This window comes from Benincasa hispida, chromosome 8 (genome assembly GCF_009727055.1).
Source record: "Benincasa hispida cultivar B227 chromosome 8, ASM972705v1, whole genome shotgun sequence".
Taxonomy (NCBI): Eukaryota; Viridiplantae; Streptophyta; class Magnoliopsida; order Cucurbitales; family Cucurbitaceae; genus Benincasa; species Benincasa hispida.
Window position 1 is genome coordinate 40,600,021 of NC_052356.1, and position 17,513 is coordinate 40,617,533.

General features: G+C 35.2%; 3 protein-coding genes across 6 annotated transcripts; 2 read left to right on the plus strand and 1 right to left on the minus strand.

Moving 5' to 3' along the window:
* The first annotated feature begins 1,611 nt into the window (after window positions 1-1,611).
* On the plus strand, window positions 1,612-6,303 carry LOC120082770 (E3 ubiquitin-protein ligase RING1-like). 3 transcript variants are annotated; one of them, XM_039038074.1, is made up of 2 exons: window positions 1,612-2,945; window positions 6,150-6,303. In XM_039038074.1, exon 1 carries the CDS (start codon window positions 1,803-1,805, stop codon window positions 2,934-2,936), a length of 1,134 nt encoding a protein of 377 aa, XP_038894002.1. In that variant the 5' UTR covers window positions 1,612-1,802; the 3' UTR covers window positions 2,937-2,945; window positions 6,150-6,303. The 3 variants fall into 3 exon arrangements, with proteins under 3 accessions (XP_038894002.1, XP_038894000.1, XP_038894001.1); XM_039038072.1 differs by lacking the exon at window positions 6,150-6,303 and adding an exon at window positions 5,770-6,038; XM_039038073.1 differs by lacking the exon at window positions 6,150-6,303 and adding an exon at window positions 4,539-4,788.
* A 1,872-nt stretch (window positions 6,304-8,175) lies between these two features.
* LOC120082771 lies at window positions 8,176-11,680 on the plus strand. Of its 2 annotated transcripts, XM_039038076.1 has the most exons (4): window positions 8,478-8,614; window positions 9,049-9,142; window positions 9,396-9,529; window positions 10,461-11,680. In XM_039038076.1, the coding sequence occupies exons 3-4, from the start codon at window positions 9,441-9,443 to the stop codon at window positions 11,266-11,268; spliced, it is 897 nt and encodes a 298-aa protein (XP_038894004.1). In that variant the 5' UTR covers window positions 8,478-8,614; window positions 9,049-9,142; window positions 9,396-9,440; the 3' UTR covers window positions 11,269-11,680. The 2 variants fall into 2 exon arrangements, with proteins under 2 accessions (XP_038894003.1, XP_038894004.1); XM_039038075.1 differs by lacking the exon at window positions 9,049-9,142 and having other exon boundaries at window positions 8,176-8,614.
* Window positions 11,681-12,158: 478 nt separating this feature from the next.
* LOC120083040 (dolichyl-diphosphooligosaccharide--protein glycosyltransferase subunit STT3B) lies at window positions 12,159-17,323 on the minus strand. The gene is made up of 6 exons (XM_039038543.1): window positions 16,116-17,323; window positions 14,897-15,433; window positions 14,089-14,543; window positions 13,589-13,711; window positions 13,450-13,509; window positions 12,159-12,503 (listed from the first exon to the last, which is right to left on the minus strand). Exons 1-6 carry the CDS (start codon window positions 17,052-17,054, stop codon window positions 12,374-12,376), a joined length of 2,244 nt encoding a protein of 747 aa, XP_038894471.1. The 5' UTR covers window positions 17,055-17,323; the 3' UTR covers window positions 12,159-12,373.
* Between the last annotated feature and the right edge of the window lie 190 nt (window positions 17,324-17,513).

Here is a 17,513-nt window from a genome sequence, read left to right on the forward strand (position 1 = left end):
AATGGAAAGAAAACCTTTTGTTAGGTTTTTCTTCTAAATCATTCTATTAAGGGGCCAGAGAACACAAAACATACCTTTTTTTCCTTTGAAAATTTATCTTTTTTTATAGTTATATCACATTTTCCCAATTATAATTATATATCTTTTTAGAGAATCAAATAATATAACTTTATCTCGTTTTCCTAAATTTCCTTTTGTTTTTGGTATTACTGTTATTGTTTTTTTAAAAATAATAATATGAGTACTATTATTATTATTATTATTATTAATTCAAAATATTTGATTATTAGTACAGAAGATAGTTCTAAAACAATTATGTGAATGATAACATCACAGGGGACATCATTTGATGTAAAATTATTTTTCTTTTATCATTATTTGGCTTGAAGCTTTTAATATTGCATCATAAATTAAAGAAATGCAAATTCCAACTATGTTGTTTTTCAATGTAGCCCTTTAAATTTTGTACAAATAAAAATCATATAAAATAAATACTTTGCTTAGATACAAAGCTTATATGTTATTTTATTAGGAGAAAAGTTTATATGTTATTATTAGAATATCTCAATTTCAAAAGGATTCAAACCTATGATAGATTAAGAAAGATATCAATACTTAGTTTTTTATAATACAATATTATGGGATTGAAGAATAGAATCTTTGATCCATAGAAAAATATTATTATTATATTACTTCAACATCTTTTAGGTGCCAAAACATGTTTTAATAGATAAAACAAGAATTATAGTCTCAAAATTATACTATGAGTATTTTCTTTTTCTTTTTCTTTTTTTCTTTTTGAGTTTAATATGTAAGAATGAGAAATTATAACATTTTGGTCGGTATAATATTTTAACCAATTAAACATAGTAGACTATAAAGATTGTTACAAACTAAAAACTTATTTAGTTAAAATATCATTATATTTCCAAAAATTCCAAATGTATTATGTGCTCTCTCAAAACCAGTCCATATTAATCCTTAAAAACAAACAAAATTCTATTGTCAACTTAAAAAAACAAACACCTATTTATCTTTACTTGTACATCATACCAGATTTTATAAAAATTAACTTAAGAGTAATTTTAAAGTTTAAAAATCTATTAGAGACAAGAGACGAAACCATATTTATATTTATTATGTTCATAAACTTTTAAAAAATATATATATAATAAATATCTAATCCTTTAATTTTATATCTAATAGGATCATAAACCTTGAAATATCAAATAAATCCTTAAATTAAGGTTTAATAAAAATATTGTCTAAAAATAGGTTTATTAAAAATATAAATACATATTAATGGCAAAACAAAAATATAAATATATACTGAAATAGAATGGAATGAAATCTGGTGAGCACAGTGCAGGACAAAAATGATATTTTAACCGACTATATTTACATTTATGTGAAAGTTTATCCATTTTAAGATTTTTTTAAAAAATCCATTTTAAGAAATATTTTAACATGTAAAAGAAGATATTATATCCGGGAGGAAAAAAAATGAATATTAATTTTTTTGGAAAAAACATTTAATCTATAATTAAGTGTGATAAATTAAAATGGGGGGAAATAATTAATTTTAATTAGTATAGAATTTCCTGGGCAAGAAGAAAAAAGAAATTTGTAAAAAAGAAAATAGAATCTGCTAATCTCTTCCTCTGGTCTTCCTCGCTTCCTTCTCCGCATCACTCGCGCTCGAATTTCATAGCACCTTTCTCCATCTCTCCTTCTTCTTCTCCTATCGTCAGAGCTTGAGAAAAAAATCTTGGTTCAATCTTCAGGCTTCAGTTTTTATCGGAATGTCTTCGTCCGGTGGCAACTCTGGCGACGGAGCTGGCGGTGGCGCCGCCTCCCATGCCCCTCAACTCTACTTCTGCTATACCTGCAATCGTACGGTAACCATTACTCCCTCATCATCCTCCGATCTTTTATGCCCCAACTGCAACGATAGCTTCGTTGAAGAAATGGAAAGCCCAAACCCTAACCCTAGCCCTGTTCCCAATCCTTTCCTCTCCTTCACATCCGAGACATTTCCGCCGTTCAGCACCGGTGGCGGTGGAAATGGCGGTTTCCCCATCATATTCTCCACGACATCATCATCTGGTGGCATTGGCGGTGGCGGTTCTATGATGAACGATCTATCAGCGCTATTGGGAGGCGGTTCTCTTCGATCGTCGTCCTTGCAAGACCCTGACGTTTTTAATCCCTTGCTTTTTCTCCAGAACTATCTTCAAAGCGCTAATGTTCAATTGGTAATCCAAAACGCTTCGGGAGAGGCGTTTCATCCCCCTTCCAATTTCAATCTTGGCGACTACTTCTTCGGCCCTGGTCTCGAGCAGTTGATTCAACAACTTGCTGAGAACGATCCGAACCGTTATGGAACCCCTCCCGCTTCTAAGTCGGCGATTGAGGCACTTCCAGATATCAAGATTTCGGAGGAATTGTTGGCTTCGGATTCTTCGCAGTGCGCTGTGTGCAAGGATACGTTTGAGCTCAACGAGGTGGCGAAACAGATGCCTTGCAAACACATTTATCATGCAGATTGTATAATTCCTTGGTTGGAATTGCATAATTCTTGTCCAGTATGTCGATATGAATTGCCCACAGATGATCCCGATTACGAGCAAAGGACTCGTGGGTCTTCAGCTCCTAATCGAAGTCAAAGCGAAAGTCAACCCTTTGGCGATTCTTCCACTGTTGGGGAAAATGTTGGCGGAAGCGATCCTAATTCCGACGAGAATTCACAAACTCAACAAATGGGAGAGCGGAGGGTTAGGAGGATAGCTTTTCCTTGGCCTCCCAGAGGTTTTGGTTCAGCCGCTGAGACTAGTAACAGCGGAGGTGGCAACAATAGTGGAAATAGCGACGAACCGAGCTCCAGAAATAGGGGAAGCCAGAGCTCTTCAGAACCAATGCAGGAAGATCTCGATTGATGATTACTGGTATTACATCTCAAATTATTTCCTTCCCTTTTGAAATGTTATCATATCTTGTTTGTACAAACGTTTGAACTTCACAAAAGTAATGTTACCAATCAATTTCTGTTCTGTGGATGGAATGGGAAATATATCAAACAAACCTAGTTATTCACATCTTTGGTGAGATAGATGGCTTGGCGTTAAGACTTCCTTTAGAAATCACCAGTTATTCCTTTACATAAGTTTCATTATTTTTTCTGTCCTGAAGCACTCCAGATGCTCATTCTCTTCTGTATTTAATTGTCTATACATGAAAGAAAGTAACTCTACTTGATGCAATTTCATCTGAACTATTCTCGCATCGAAACCAGTATTACTTCTTATTTTAGAACTGCCATCAGGCTTTTTTTTTTTTTTTTTTTTTTTTTTTTAATTGTAAATTATTACTTTTCTTGTGTTCATAAATACTAACAGGGGCACTTACATGTGGCTTGATTTAGCATATTGAGATGAAAAAATTCCATTGATATAATTCTTGTTGATTTCAGTTTTAATTAATTTGAACAATTTAGTGGTCCATGCTGTGCCAATAATTTTGAGGTCATGAGTTCCATCCTAGGTTATTACTTTTAAATGCATGAAGCGATGTCATAAATTCACTCAACTTTGCTGCGAGCCTGGGATCTTCTCCTTCAGCTGAAATTCAAAATAGAACCAGCCTTATAAAGGGTTCACAGGAGTTAGGTGCTATTTGATTCTCATGTGAAACATGTTTGATATACATATTATGCTTGTATTGTGGTATTAGGACTTAACTTTTACAAGAACCGATAATTAGAACGTAATATGGCATCTAACAGTAAAATACGCCATCATAAATGTTTAGAATTGCTTGGCATCTCATCGGTAAAACACGGCATCATAAATGTTCATTACCCATCTAGAAAAATGTTCCCTGGATTCTTTTGGAACAAAGTCTTAGTCCCATCTGCTATCCGGAGCTCTCTGATCATTTATTTGGGATGGATTAACATGATATGTGCAATCCTGTTACTCCTACTTGCTCTTGTCAAATTATTTCTTGTATTCTTTTGTTTGTTTTTCTTTTTTCTGACTCATTGTGCTTGCTTTCTTGAAATTGAAAAGATTGATACTGATTATTCTATAGTGCCCCTTTCTCAACTTAATTAAATATATCAAGGGAGTGTTAGTTTGTCCTGTGTTTGATTTCTGTCTGTCTTTAAGATAAGATGTGTATGTTTAAGCGTCTTAAACATCTATCTCCATTATTGTCTGTAAGGATCCTTACTCTGTCTACATATTGCTGAATGCTCAATTTGGTGGTTCTGTGAATCAAGTATTTGCTGACCTAGCAGTTCCCTTTTTCTCCTAGCTCATTTGGTAACATGAGCGCACTAAATATTTCAGACCTTAGAGCACTCTTCTCTCCATTTCCCTCCCTTGAAATCTTCCTTTGTTCTTTTAGGATTTAAGGAGCCTTTCTTTTCCCAAATCACAAATTATTAGTGAACAAGGAAAAATACACTTTCTTTTTGTCCTTTGTCATCTATGTAGAGCTTGAAGATCTTAACTGTTGCTTGATTTTTCTGTCTTTAGGTAATTGAGTGGTACTACGAAATGAGAGTCATCCACAAATCATCACGTCCTTACCTTGGTAATATTTATATGTGATAGATTTGAAGAATGAAATCAGATACAATAAGAGCGGGACTTCAAATGAATTTAGAGTTGTATTAGATATGGACCTCTGGGTATTTGTATCTCAATCCTTTATTGAATATTTTGCAATAAACTCATTATGAATTTTTGCTATGGAGAGAGCTAACGTAAATCTTTTTTTGCTATTTATTGTGACCTTGGTTTAAATTTCTGTCGTTATCTTATGCATTCGACAAATAATTTATAATATTTTATGAATCTGGAACTCATTTTCCTCCAGCTTACATGTTTCCCTCCCTGAATACTTAAAAAAAAAAAAAAAAAAAAAAGGTTCATGCTTAGGTTGCCTGTATGTGAAGTAACTATGGAAAATAGCAACCAGACCTTTTTCCTTTAAACTCATTTAGGTAATCTGGAGTTCAAATACTCTATAAATCTGTTCAAAAGTACCTCCTAGATCCTGGAGCAGCTGATATACGTTCTAAAACTTTTTTAGGAATTGCCAATTTTAATAACCTGTTATATTTACGCACATTCATCAGGTGAGAAACTTTACCCAGTTTAATGCTATCCTCAGATTCTTGTTATGATTTATAGCCTAGCTGTTAATGGGCAATCTTACCTGTAGTGCTGCTAATAATGCGTCCCATGTTCGTTCATATTAAAAAACATGATTGCAACTTCTTTATCGCTGTACTGAAATCTGGTTGGAGTATGTGCTTTATTCGTATGACCTTACTTGAACAGGATCTGTTCTGTAGGTGGTACAATTGTGTCCTTGAGTTCTAAAGTATTTGCTTTATTCTTTCAACCCTTTGTCAGTCAATGGACGTTTTCAATTGAATTTCTGAATAGAACGGTCCCCCCACCCCAGCTTCTCTATTCCTTGGTTTGATTTTGATATTGCTGGCATGAGGAACCTCAATGGTTCGAAGGCCCTTGGTTTCAGTCAAGAACTCGATAACCTCCTCGAGAAATTTTTGCATAAGCACTTTTGCACAAGTCAGAACTGCCAAATGTTAGAAGGTTAAATGGTAGTTTTGGTCTTGATGTTTGGACTTATTTAGATTGGGAGATTCTAGATAGGAAAATGTAAATGGTTTGTCTGATGATGCAGTGATTTCATAAATTCTGTACAACTAAATGTCTCCCTTTTATTCTTTGGCAGGTGTTGCAAGTGATTTGAATCTGGAAAACCATTACTGAATATAGAAAACATCCTTATATGTTAATTATTAGAGCTTTTCCATTTATGAAATTTGACTATAATAATCCATAGGTAAAGGTCCTTCTATTTCCATTTTAGAGTTCAGAATTCTTTGTAGATTAAGGAAGTTATGTGCATTACTTTGTTTGCAAAGGTCTGTAATACTTTTGCTTCTCTGGGAACCATTTCATATATTGGAATGTCGTCTGCTTCACATGTGACTTTTCTCACTTGCTTTTGTTGATTTAGTCACATTCAAAAGTGATTTCATACTGTTGATTTGTTTTATCAATCAACTCATCTCTCCCTCCCCACCTTTGGCAATGTTACTGCATAAATAGATTGCTCGGGTGATACTCGACGCTTATCGAGCTGAGGAACCTGATGTAGTTGCCAGATTCAGGGCTGGCTGGACCGGAAAATAGCGGTAAGAAAACGTATATTGATTCAGAAAACTTCATACCTATATTGAGTTGAGTTATGAGTTCACTTTGGATTTTTGCTCTGGCTGATGCATTCACATTTGGTATTGGCCACACACTTCTTTATTGTGCATAGATTTGTGCATTGCCCCTTGTCCTGTAGCAGTGACATCTCATGCAGCACGATATATTGTCAATTTCCCTTTGTTATCAACAACAAAAATGTGCTATACCACATCACTTTCACAACTTTTTATTTCTTATTTTTAACAAGAAATTAAACTTACACCTGCATTTTCAAAACTGAATTTGCACATCTTAAGCGTTTTGCATAGCACAATATATTGTCAATTTCCTTTTAATTATTTCACTAGGGTCCATATAATAGCACTTGATTATCATCATAGTTAGAAATAGGACCACATGATGGAAGTTAATTATTGGAAGTAGCAATTATGTTCCTCAAAAAAAAAATCTTTGTAAAATGTTGAAGTGCAAGAAGGCTCAAATTCACAGAATTAACGGATTTTCAATTTTATATATATCTGGGATATATATAAAATATTAAGCCTGATTTCATTGTTATTTGTATACTCATTATTACTCATGTTCATGATCAAGAGATTAGAAGTTAGGAGTAATTCATCTACATATTCTTCAACTGAAAAGATAAAGATAATAGTTGATTAGATCTATATTAGCTCATCAATTTAAGCATAATTCAAATTTTCAATTTCTTACACACTGATGTTCGAAGCCACTAATGACATTTGACTTGTGAAGATTCTCTACTTTTTATGAGTTTCTGCAATTTCTTCATTAATAATTATATAAAGACAAAATATCTCAGATATTAAATAGCCACAAAAAATAGGAACCGAAGCTTCTTCTTTTTTCTTATTTTTTTTCTTTTTTTTATTTCCATTAAGATAGGAGAGAATTTAGCGACAAGGGTGAGATTTCTCCCCGAGAAAACACCGTGTTTCCCTCACCGACAGGACAAAGCGACAACTCGACCGAATTTCGCCTTTTTGTGATATTTCATTTTTTATTTTTTATTCCGAAAAATAAAATTTAAACTTTCCAACCACATAAAAGGTATATATTAATTATCACTAAAACTATTTTCTTATTACTTAAAGAACTTAAAGCCATATTTTACTAATTTAGATCCTTATTAAAATTATGGTTGAAATCTTATTTTTATTCTTAAATCTTTGAATCTTTTTTCATTTCGGTCTTTAAATTTTAAAAAATGTTCATTTTAGTTTTAGTCCCTAAATTTTCTTTTAAAAAATGTTTAAAATTTTTATTCCTATTATTAAAATTATGTTAACTCTTCAATAGAAATGTATGGGGTTTATATTTTTGGATAACTATGCTCTATATCTATTGAGTAAGATGAAAGTGAAGTAAAATATCAACAACCAATACGTTAAAACATTGAAGGGATAAAATTTTGAACTAAAAATGTCTTTTAAATTCTTTCAATTTGCCACCTTATTCAAAATTGAAACTCTAGATTTTTTTAGTATAGCTAACTTATTTGGTAATCTAATCATCTAAAAATATAAATTACCTTGTCATTTGTTAACTCTTAATATAGCGGGGACCAAATAAGCACTTTTTAGAAGTTCAAGGGATTAAAATTAACAATTTAAAAAGTTTAGGGACTATAATAAAATAATATTCAAAGTTCAGGGACTAAAATGAACATTTTTAAAGGTATAAGAATCAAAATAGAACCTTGTTCAAAATTCCAACGTAGGGATTATTTTTTAGAGTTTTTATCCCACTATGAAGAATTTGAAAGAAATTGTATTGAGAAGTAACTACATGGCCTTAAAAAATATTTTCGAATTTAATTTTTTATTTTCCCCCCTTTGAATTTATAAAGAAAGATTAATAAAATAAATTTATATTGGAAGCTTTTTCAAGTTTAATTCAAATTAATAACGTCAAAGAGAATCAAAGTAGAGAAAGCTTTCTTCATTTGATCGATGGATTTGAAGGGGGCGGCGCGTGTTGCGATATGAATTTTGAAGAGGAAAGCAGTGTTATTATTACTTAGTACTTCAAATTTACAGCTTCGAATTGAAAATCCAATCATTCTCTCCCCACTTTGGTTTGCTTTTAATTGATATTCTTCATCGGAGCAAACAGAGTGGTAGGTGAAGATTTCTCTTTCTTTGGATCCTAAAGGTTAGATCCCCTCTCTGTTCTTCGTCGCATTTTGAAGAAGAAATTCGAACAAGTTCGAGTAGATGTCCCCGTCGAACACTTCATCAACTGGAGTTAGTGGACATGGAGGAACGAATTACATAGAGCATCAAATTTCCAGAATGGATACTCTCGCCGGAATCGCCATTAAGTATGGAGTCGAGGTAACCTTTCCTTTCATCTAATTTTCATATGTTGTTCTGTCGGTTTGAGTTTTTTTTTTTTCCGTCGTCTTCTCTTTCGATTGTGTTTCTTTTTCCAAGTGTCGGCGATTCGGTTGTCTTGATTCGATTTTGTGAGGTCTGGAAAATCAGTGTCTTAAGTTTTTGTTGTTATCTCTGGATAGAAAGGGAATTGAAGTTTTTAATTTAGATTCATTTTTTGGAGTGATTTCACCACGTCTATCAAACGCTATTCCAATTTTTGTATATATTGTGATAATGATGTTGAGTTAATTGAATCTATGTGTTCAATTTCGTATGGAAACTCAGAATGTTTAATGTTAGGGCGAAATATTTGTGTGTTTTTGTATATCCAATTCCGTAAGCCGTGCTTCTCTTCTGGATGTAATTTAACACAGTTCTGTTGCCCCAAATAGATTTCTTCAGCTCTGAACTTCTTCGGTTCGGAGGTGACTTTCGGTCGATTGGATTTGGCTGAGGGGCAAAGATGATGAAGCCAAACTATAGAAAGTTCGTATCATATTTTATTTGCTCACAGTCTCAACTAAAATGCCAAAGCGTCGAGATGAATAATTGATTCTTCCTTATTTTCCGTTCTATCACTGAAGTTGCCTTCATATGCTTTTAGTATATAAAATTTTTGCCTTCATATCCATAGGGTTGATCTTAGACTCGTTGATCTATTTGTGATTTAATAGGTGGTTTATCCCACCCCAATGCAATGCTCTTAATTTCATTCCCTATGATGCTCTAAAACATATAGGTGGCTGACATCAAGAGATTGAATGGCTTGGCAGCAGATCTTCAAATGTTTGCTTTGAAGAAACTGAGAATTCCTCTACCAGGCAGACATCCACCATCACCTAGCCTGTCCGATGCTTCTTCTGTCATTACAGGGTATTTCTTGTTGTCAATTTTTAGTAGAATTTATATCATTATGTGGACTGTGATTAAGCTTCCAGTTTGTTTATGTTTTCTGCCCATACCTCAACACTGAAGCGTGACTTAGTTCAGTTGGTTGATGTGCTATTAAAGTAAACTTAATATAGATACACTGAGGCTGTGGTTAGGGGAGGGAAATGGGAAACTTGAGAATCTTATTGTTACACATTTGTAAAAACCAAGGAACAGCTTATGTGCTTAGTTCATTTTAAGTTATAGTTATAGACATGTTTTGTAGGATTATGGCACTGTCCGAGTTGCCCTAACAACTAAGTTGCAATAAAGGTTTGAAATTTGAATATGAAGACCAAGGTGGTTAGAAGTTATAACATATGCTGTAAAATATCTTTCAGGCCTAAAGAGATGTAAATATGCATTTGAAGTTCAGAGTTTTACTATTTTCTTATTTTAGTAATTGAAATTTGTGTAATAAATGTCTAACTCATTATGTAATCTCTTTTAAAGAAAATATTTGACATTTGAGAATTGAGATCATTTTCAATTTCACGGTGATTTCAGCTCACTTACCTTACTTGATTTTGTTTGAAAAGTTTCTTGATAGATGGGTACTATTTGTCCGGAAGAAGTAATGTTAGTTGAACATAGGTTTTTAGAGAAGGTTTGTAGTAATGTTAGTTGAACATAGGAGAGACTAGAAATAGAATAGTTTGCGAAGCTTAGAATTGTTCAACTCTGTATAGATATTGTAGTTTTATTGATTAGATCCAGATTATCTTACTGGAGTTAATATAAATCATCATGCATAATTTGAGCATCTACCATTTTGATATTCATTGCACAAAATTAGAACATCCCTCCCTCCCTCCATGGACTGTGGATTCGACTGTTCAGGTTTATCTAATAGATTTTGCCAAATGTATTGCAGAAATGGATCTGTAAATGAAGAACCTCTACATTTAGGCCAACCTACTAGTATGCTAAACTCTTTGCAAACTTGGAGATTGAAATCACCTAGCCAGAAAGCCTCCCCTGCCATGAGCACATTGCAAAAATACTATGGTCTAAGTTCACAAACTCCCGAAAGCGCACCAGTAGACATGGAGATGTCAGTATACAGAACTGAGAATTCAAATAGCATTGGTGATGGGTTGTTTTCAAGAACCTCTGTGCTTTCTACACCACCTCCAAACATCTACCCGAAAACCAGGAAATATGCTGGTAGTTTCTGGACCGAGAATGACTCAATAACCGAACATCTATTACGTGCAGAACCTGGAGATGGAGAGAATGAGAAATCTGATGAGAAATTGGTTCGAAGGCGTCAAAAGGCTGAAGTCGACAATGGGGTTACCACCCCAGAGAGACCATTGAAGGGCGAAAATAGCAGTGGAAGCTATTTTTCTTCTTCGAATGGAAAGAGTTTAGCCATGAGGCTAAAATCAGTTAGCAGAACAATGATGTTATCAGATTCAGATCCAGTGAGGATAAATTCCATTCCAGTAGGATTAGGAGATGCTGTAATTACTGATGGCATTTCTGAAGTTCATAAATCATTAAGTACATCAAACCTGAGAGACCAAGATAGCAGTAATTCGGCATCTGTGTGGTCAACTACAAAGTGGAGTTTGAAGCCGGACTTGCAAGCTCTATCAAGTGTTGCAATCACAAAACCACTCTTTGATGGTTTGCCAAATCCAATCACAGGCCGCAGGAACAAAGCTGCTCTTGATTAACCATGTTCATATCTCCGTTCATATTCGCATTCATCAAACTGCTTTGATTCTTTGGTGTGGGCCGGAAATTCTTTTGCAAGTATTATTACAGGAATGTATAGGTAGGGAGGCGAAATAAGGGAAGATCGGTGTTCGAAGAAGTTGATATTAGTAAATACTACACCAAAATATATATTTTTTGTCAAAGATTTGAGTCTATATCTGGTGTTAAGTGGCATTGGCAATGTCTACTTACTATGGGGAGCTTAATTTCAGGCTGAAGCTACATCTTGAGAAACACCCTTATATGTACTTAATGATTAGTAGTTGTCGTTAAATTTCCATGAAAATAGCTAGATGCTGTGGATGAGTGATCTCGCTTTAATATTCAGCTTCCATGCACATCTATCCAGTAGGTGTGCGTTTTCTCGTAGATTCAAATTAGTTTTGATGTTGTAAATGCTTTTAATTATTCAAAATAAGTTTTAATATCATGAAAATATTATTTAGAAATGTAAAATTAAATATTAAATTGATTGAATTAGTTAAAAGTATGTTACGAAATAAGTTAAACACAACAAAAAATGATTTTAACTATTTCAAAATCACATGTACTCTCAATGCTTTAAGAAAATAAAACTTAGTTGTTTGAGAAAATAAAACTTAGTTGTTACACACAAAACACTCGCAACACTTTTACAAGGTTCAAAATCAGTGTTTTTAATCATCATTCAATCAATTTCATGTTTGATTTTATATTTTTAAACGTAATTTTTATATCAACACAATTAGTTTTAAATAATTAAAAGCATATGACAAAAACATTACGAGTCTTGTAAAAGTATTAAGCTTCCGGCATGCATGACTTGGTTGCATTCCAGCAGCATGATTATATGTCGTCAATCTAACCATTTTTCAATCATAAAGAAAGGAATCCATTGTGAATCTCAGAAAAGACTTCAAAATATTGACGCATTCAATACTACAGCTCAAGTTGTAAGCAAAATTCCAGTTTACTTTCTTTCCCTAGAAATAACACTATGTCAAGACTCTCTCGCTCAGAGTTCTATCTCACTCGTAGCCGTTCCAAAGAGGGTGGTGGTTGGGGGGGTGGGGGAGAGAGCAATCACCACCTGTTATTGGGTGGTTTTACTTTATAAATACGAACTATCCAATTCGATGTGGTGAACGCCTCTTCCAGGTGCTCAAGTTTGATATCCTTGTTACCAATTTCAACTCCTCGAGCACGATCATACCTGCCATCATACAGAAACCAACTCAGGCCATTAATGCACAGATGCAAAGCACACATCTCCAAGTTCCAGTTCATAGTAAATGCGAGATTTGAACTCCGACCTCAAAGGAAAGAGGACATGCTAATTACTATGATGTTATGCTCATGATCGCCCGTTTATGGTAAATGTGACAGGTATTCGAAGAAGATATACCTAAGTTATAACACAACAGTGATGGAACAAAACTTAAGATCTACATTCAAAAGGACCAATGGATGCATGTTTCATGCACATTAACAAGTAACTATGTGTAAGGGCCCCAAATTATACATACTTGTAGTAGGAGGGGGGAAAAGTGAAAAAGTCTGACCGGCTGGAGAGTGCGGGAGTGCACATTTGACTTTTGCGGTTGGGAGAATGTAGTTATTTTGGGGAAAGGAGCATAGGAGACCTTTTGTGCAAAAATCGGGTTAGTGACTTGGAGAGAAGAGAATCCCAGCTCTCTCAAATTGGCTGGGGAGGTTTATGTTGTTTGATTATCTTTTTCCTTGCTATTTACTATTCACTACTGGGACTACCTTTTGGTTGTAATCTGCTTATCCTTGGTTGAAAATCAACAAAATTTACGTCTTTCTTTGGTATTTCTGGTGTTTGGTTGTGTGTTTTCTCATTGCAGGACCATTGTTAGGGACGGATTCCTAACGCTAGTGTAGCAAGTCAACTGCATTCTAACGCATGAGCCAAAATAGATGCAATAGTACTGATTGCTAATCATACACATCTGTAAGCCGTACATTCATTCCTATTTCCAAGAATATGCTTGTGATATGAATATACATAATGTATTAGCCTATATTATTGTTGTCCTATCTGACTATAACAATAATAAACACGTGCTGCCTTCATCCAGAAAATATAAATTTCATAAATATACTTTAGGCTTAATGATGATAGATTCTGAACTTACCCAGGAGGCTTTCCATATTCTGTTACTAACTCTCCAAAACGATAATATGAAAGCTTGTACCTGGTAACATGGAACAGTCCTCATATGAGATATAAAAGGTACATGCACATGAATTATCTTCCAATGCTAAAAAACTTACATTAGACAATTCAGCATCTTTGGAGCTGCCCCTTTGTCAACTCGATACTCTCCATTTACCAGATAATCAGGCTCTTTAATTACAGGAAAAACACCACCTCCAATTCTCACCATCCACAAAAATCTAGTATGATATAAATTTTCATCAAATAAGATAATAATATAACATGTGATGCAATTAAAAAATAAATACTGAATATGAGTCAAAATGCGACTTTGCAGGCAAGGCACTCATAGCACTAGTCCGATGCCAGTTGCCTATATCAAGGAATGTAAAATAGATGGGAGAGACATGTTACAAAATTTAAAGGTATACAAAGTCCAAGAATTTGACGCTTTAAAACTAGAATACAATCCAAAACTAGAATACAATCCACCCAACCAAAACAACCGAGAGAGAGGGGAGAGAAGTTGACAGTGGAGCATACAGAAGTCATATTTTGCTATTTAAAAAAACAAAACCGTTCACTAGATAGGGGGGAAAAGGTGAAATGCCCTTACTTGTTAATATCGTCCGATGAATAGCCAGTCACACCACCAAAGACAACGAGCACGTAATCAACATCAAGTGATCTCATTATTTCATATGCCTCATCTTCGTAAGAAGACATAGCACGTCCAACAGTAGCAATGTGTGTATTATTCCAGGTATTGTTGTCAACAATGACAGTTCTGTTTCCCATTGCTGTGATCTGGTAACCATAATCCCACCACGACATTATCTTAGCATCCTGAGGAGTATTCTGTCTGAGCCAAAAGTATGCCTCACGGTAGTCATCAAAGATAACCCTGTTCCCATGAGCACCCCGGGCAGCCAAGACAATTGATGGAGATGAATAAGCTTCTGAGGTGACCCATGTACAGTGGGTCGCATACTTTGAAAGCAAGTAAAAAGCACCAAAGAGTAAGGCAATAGCACCATTCTTTTGGAAAGGCTGGGATTGATCAAGTGATCCCTGTTGATTGGAGGGACAAAAATTAACCAGATTAAAAAAAAAGTATATTCTTTCTCATGAATATATACGTAAACAAGCATATAACTTTTAGTGCCTAAACATTCAGACTGAAAAAAGTTTTTAGTCATTGGCCTAAAGAGATTCATGGTTCAACATCTTTTAACATATTAGAGCAACTCAAGAAGATTCATTAAAAGACAAATCACCTTGAAAAAATAGAAGCATATGTCATTAGTCAGATAGTGTATTCAATATAAGCACGGCAATTGAACAATTCAATGTCAATCAAGACTGAATAGGGTTAAAAACTGCATAAGCCAACAGATGAGGCAAAGAAACAGAGCTGGACTTACCTTAGAGGAACTCTTCACATTGCTGACTCCTTTACTAGAACTAATCTGAGAAACCTTTGGTTTAGCCCTCACTAATTGGGTCAAGTTCTTTATTGTAGCAGAGACAGCTATAGCACTGATAAGACATACTGCAGGTGTAGCAACAAGAATTAATCTTACCATAACTCCAGCAAAGTACATGCTAGTGAGACCATACATGACTATGAAAATCGTTGCATCTGACAAGCGCTTGAAGCAAAAGTAGAGACCAGCTGGGAAAAGGAAAAGCAAAATGTGGAAGTCAAACATGAAAGATGACCAAGCTGTTGGTTGATGCTCGGAGACAGATGCTATTATAGGTATGTGATCTTTTGCATATGTTGGATCCAAAAGAGAATAAAACCGGCCAGTCCATGGGGATATATACCCTGACGCAGTGCCAACTCCCAAAGCAACAATACCCACAGCAACTGCACTAGTTACCGTGATCTTCAAGAAGGCTTGAAACAGTTTGGTATCACTGAGCATGTACTTCACCCAGCCCAAGAAGTAAAATACCTGTAAGAGAGGTCAATTAGTTCAATGAATGAAATGACATGCATTCTCCAGCCGTTGAGATGCCATAAACACTTCTTTCCACTGCCTAGTTCCCACCAAGTTAACCATCATTTCATTACAAATGGGTAAATAGTGTACAATGTACAAGTACAAGATAGGGCTAAACAAAGTAAGCTAAAGCAACCCTTGTTTCATAACAACACCACCAACACCAAGAAGAAGGATAAACAATAATCTAAAGAAATTCTCTTTCATATGATGAAACTGAAAATTATATAACAGACATACAATGCCTTTTTATATTTGTGGTTTTAGGCCCCACCCGTGGGTAGATTTTGCTTGCCCCTAAAGCTAGCTCTAGAAAACTCAAGGATTTTTTTTCCGTACAAAACTTTGCACCTAGGTGCATTGTCATCAAGTGGCCAAGCCCCCAACCAATGTGGTCGCTCCTTGGATGACAACATAAAAAAATACTCAACGTTGAAATGTTCCTTCTGCTAAAATTGGAATCAACGTTACGATAGGACTAGTAAAATTTTTGTTTTTTTTAACCTTCTCCTAAGATGATGCCACACTTCATCATATAACGACTTGGAGAATCCAAACCAATTTATTCTGCTAAGAGATGCTATATACGATAGAAAATAACAAAGTCAACAAAGAGATAATAAAGAATTATAACCTGAATCAAGAAGAAGACGCCCATCGCAGCCATATGCTCCCCAGACTGAACATGCTGAAAACCAACAAAACGAATTTGCATGGCGAGCAACATTCCCAAGATATACATACAATTATACGCCACGTACAATCGCATTGAGTATCTTCCCGTAATCAGAAGAACCAGCACATAAAGTGGAATCAGGTTAATTATAAATACATAGCCACCCCACGCCGAAACCATATAAAAATACCCAAAAGCCGAGGCTAGAGCCCAAGCAAGAGATCCAGTATTCACCGCCTTCACGAATAGATAGAATGTCAACAACAACGCAAAAATGGCAACCCCTTCATTATCATACGATCCCGCAACAGATCTAGAAATGTAACCTGGACAAATAGCTATCAAAGCGGCTGCAACAAGCCCAGCACCCGAGTCCCAGATTTCTTTCCCGAAAAAGTAAGCAACCAATGTAGTATTTGATGCGAAAAATGGAGCCGTCAAAACACAGACCTCACGAATATGCACAGCAAACTTCAGAAACCGCAGCCCCCAGTAGATAATAGCGGCCGTGACCATAAGTCCAGGATAGAGCGTCCCTCCAATGATTCGACCAAGAGGGTACCAACTCTCAGAATCAAACCAATTCCAGAATTCATAAAAGCCCTTCTGCGTCAAAAAGAGCGTAGTTCGGTAATTGAAGTAGGGATCAAACTCATGGATCATCGACTCATACCGCAGAATACTAAAGAGCCTAGTAATGAAGGCCAAAACATAGACGAGGAAAAGGATTGAGACGCGGATCAGAAGCTCCTGTTGCTTGGTCTTGAGCTTAAATGATTTGAAGGACAAACTGTTCAACAGATCGGATTTGGCATTGGAAGTCATCGTTGCAGAGTTGGTCGGATTATTCGATCCAGATTTAACAGAACCATTGACAGGCTCGATCTTCCCAACCATGATTGAAGAGATCAACGAAAATGTTAATGATTTAAAGTCGCGATATGGAAACTGAAATTCGGGTCAACGCTACGAAATTCCCATTGAAGGGTTTTGCGAGTGGAGAAATGGAGCAAAACCCTAGAACAACAGAATGGGCGGAGGACGGAGGAAGGAGGAAGGAGGCAGAGCTGAACCTACAGACGCTGATACTAAAGCGGGGAAGAGAGAGGACTGAGAAGCATCCAAATGAATTATACTGAATTCGGTTTGCCACACCACAAGATGACGACGAGCTGCATATACTCAGTTTGTTTTGAATATTCAGAATGGGCCGGAATTGGGCTTTAAGAATGTTTGGGCTTAATATTGGACCTGGGCTTTCAAATCCCTTGACACCTAACCCATTTCAAATTTCTTGCCTTTTTTTTTTTCCTTTTTCTTTTTCTTTTTTTTTTTTTTTATTATTATTTTTTTTTA

Coding starts and splice junctions, on each gene's coding strand:
- LOC120082770 (XM_039038074.1), top strand. CDS start 1,803: ATGTCTTCGTCCGGTGGCAACTCTGGCGACGGAGCTGGCGGTGGCGCC.
- LOC120082771 (XM_039038075.1), top strand. CDS start 8,495: ATGTCCCCGTCGAACACTTCATCAACTGGAGTTAGTGGACATGGAGGA. Junction 8,615..9,395: donor CCATTAAGTATGGAGTCGAG/GTAACCTTTCCT, acceptor TAAAACATATAG/GTGGCTGACATCAAGAGATT. Junction 9,530..10,460: donor GCTTCTTCTGTCATTACAGG/GTATTTCTTGTT, acceptor AATGTATTGCAG/AAATGGATCTGTAAATGAAG.
- LOC120083040 (XM_039038543.1), bottom strand. CDS start 17,054: ATGGTTGGGAAGATCGAGCCTGTCAATGGTTCTGTTAAATCTGGATCG. Junction 13,712..14,088: donor TCATCGGACGATATTAACAA/GTAAGGGCATTT, acceptor ATATCATACTAG/ATTTTTGTGGATGGTGAGAA. Junction 13,510..13,588: donor AAGATGCTGAATTGTCTAAT/GTAAGTTTTTTA, acceptor CCATGTTACCAG/GTACAAGCTTTCATATTATC.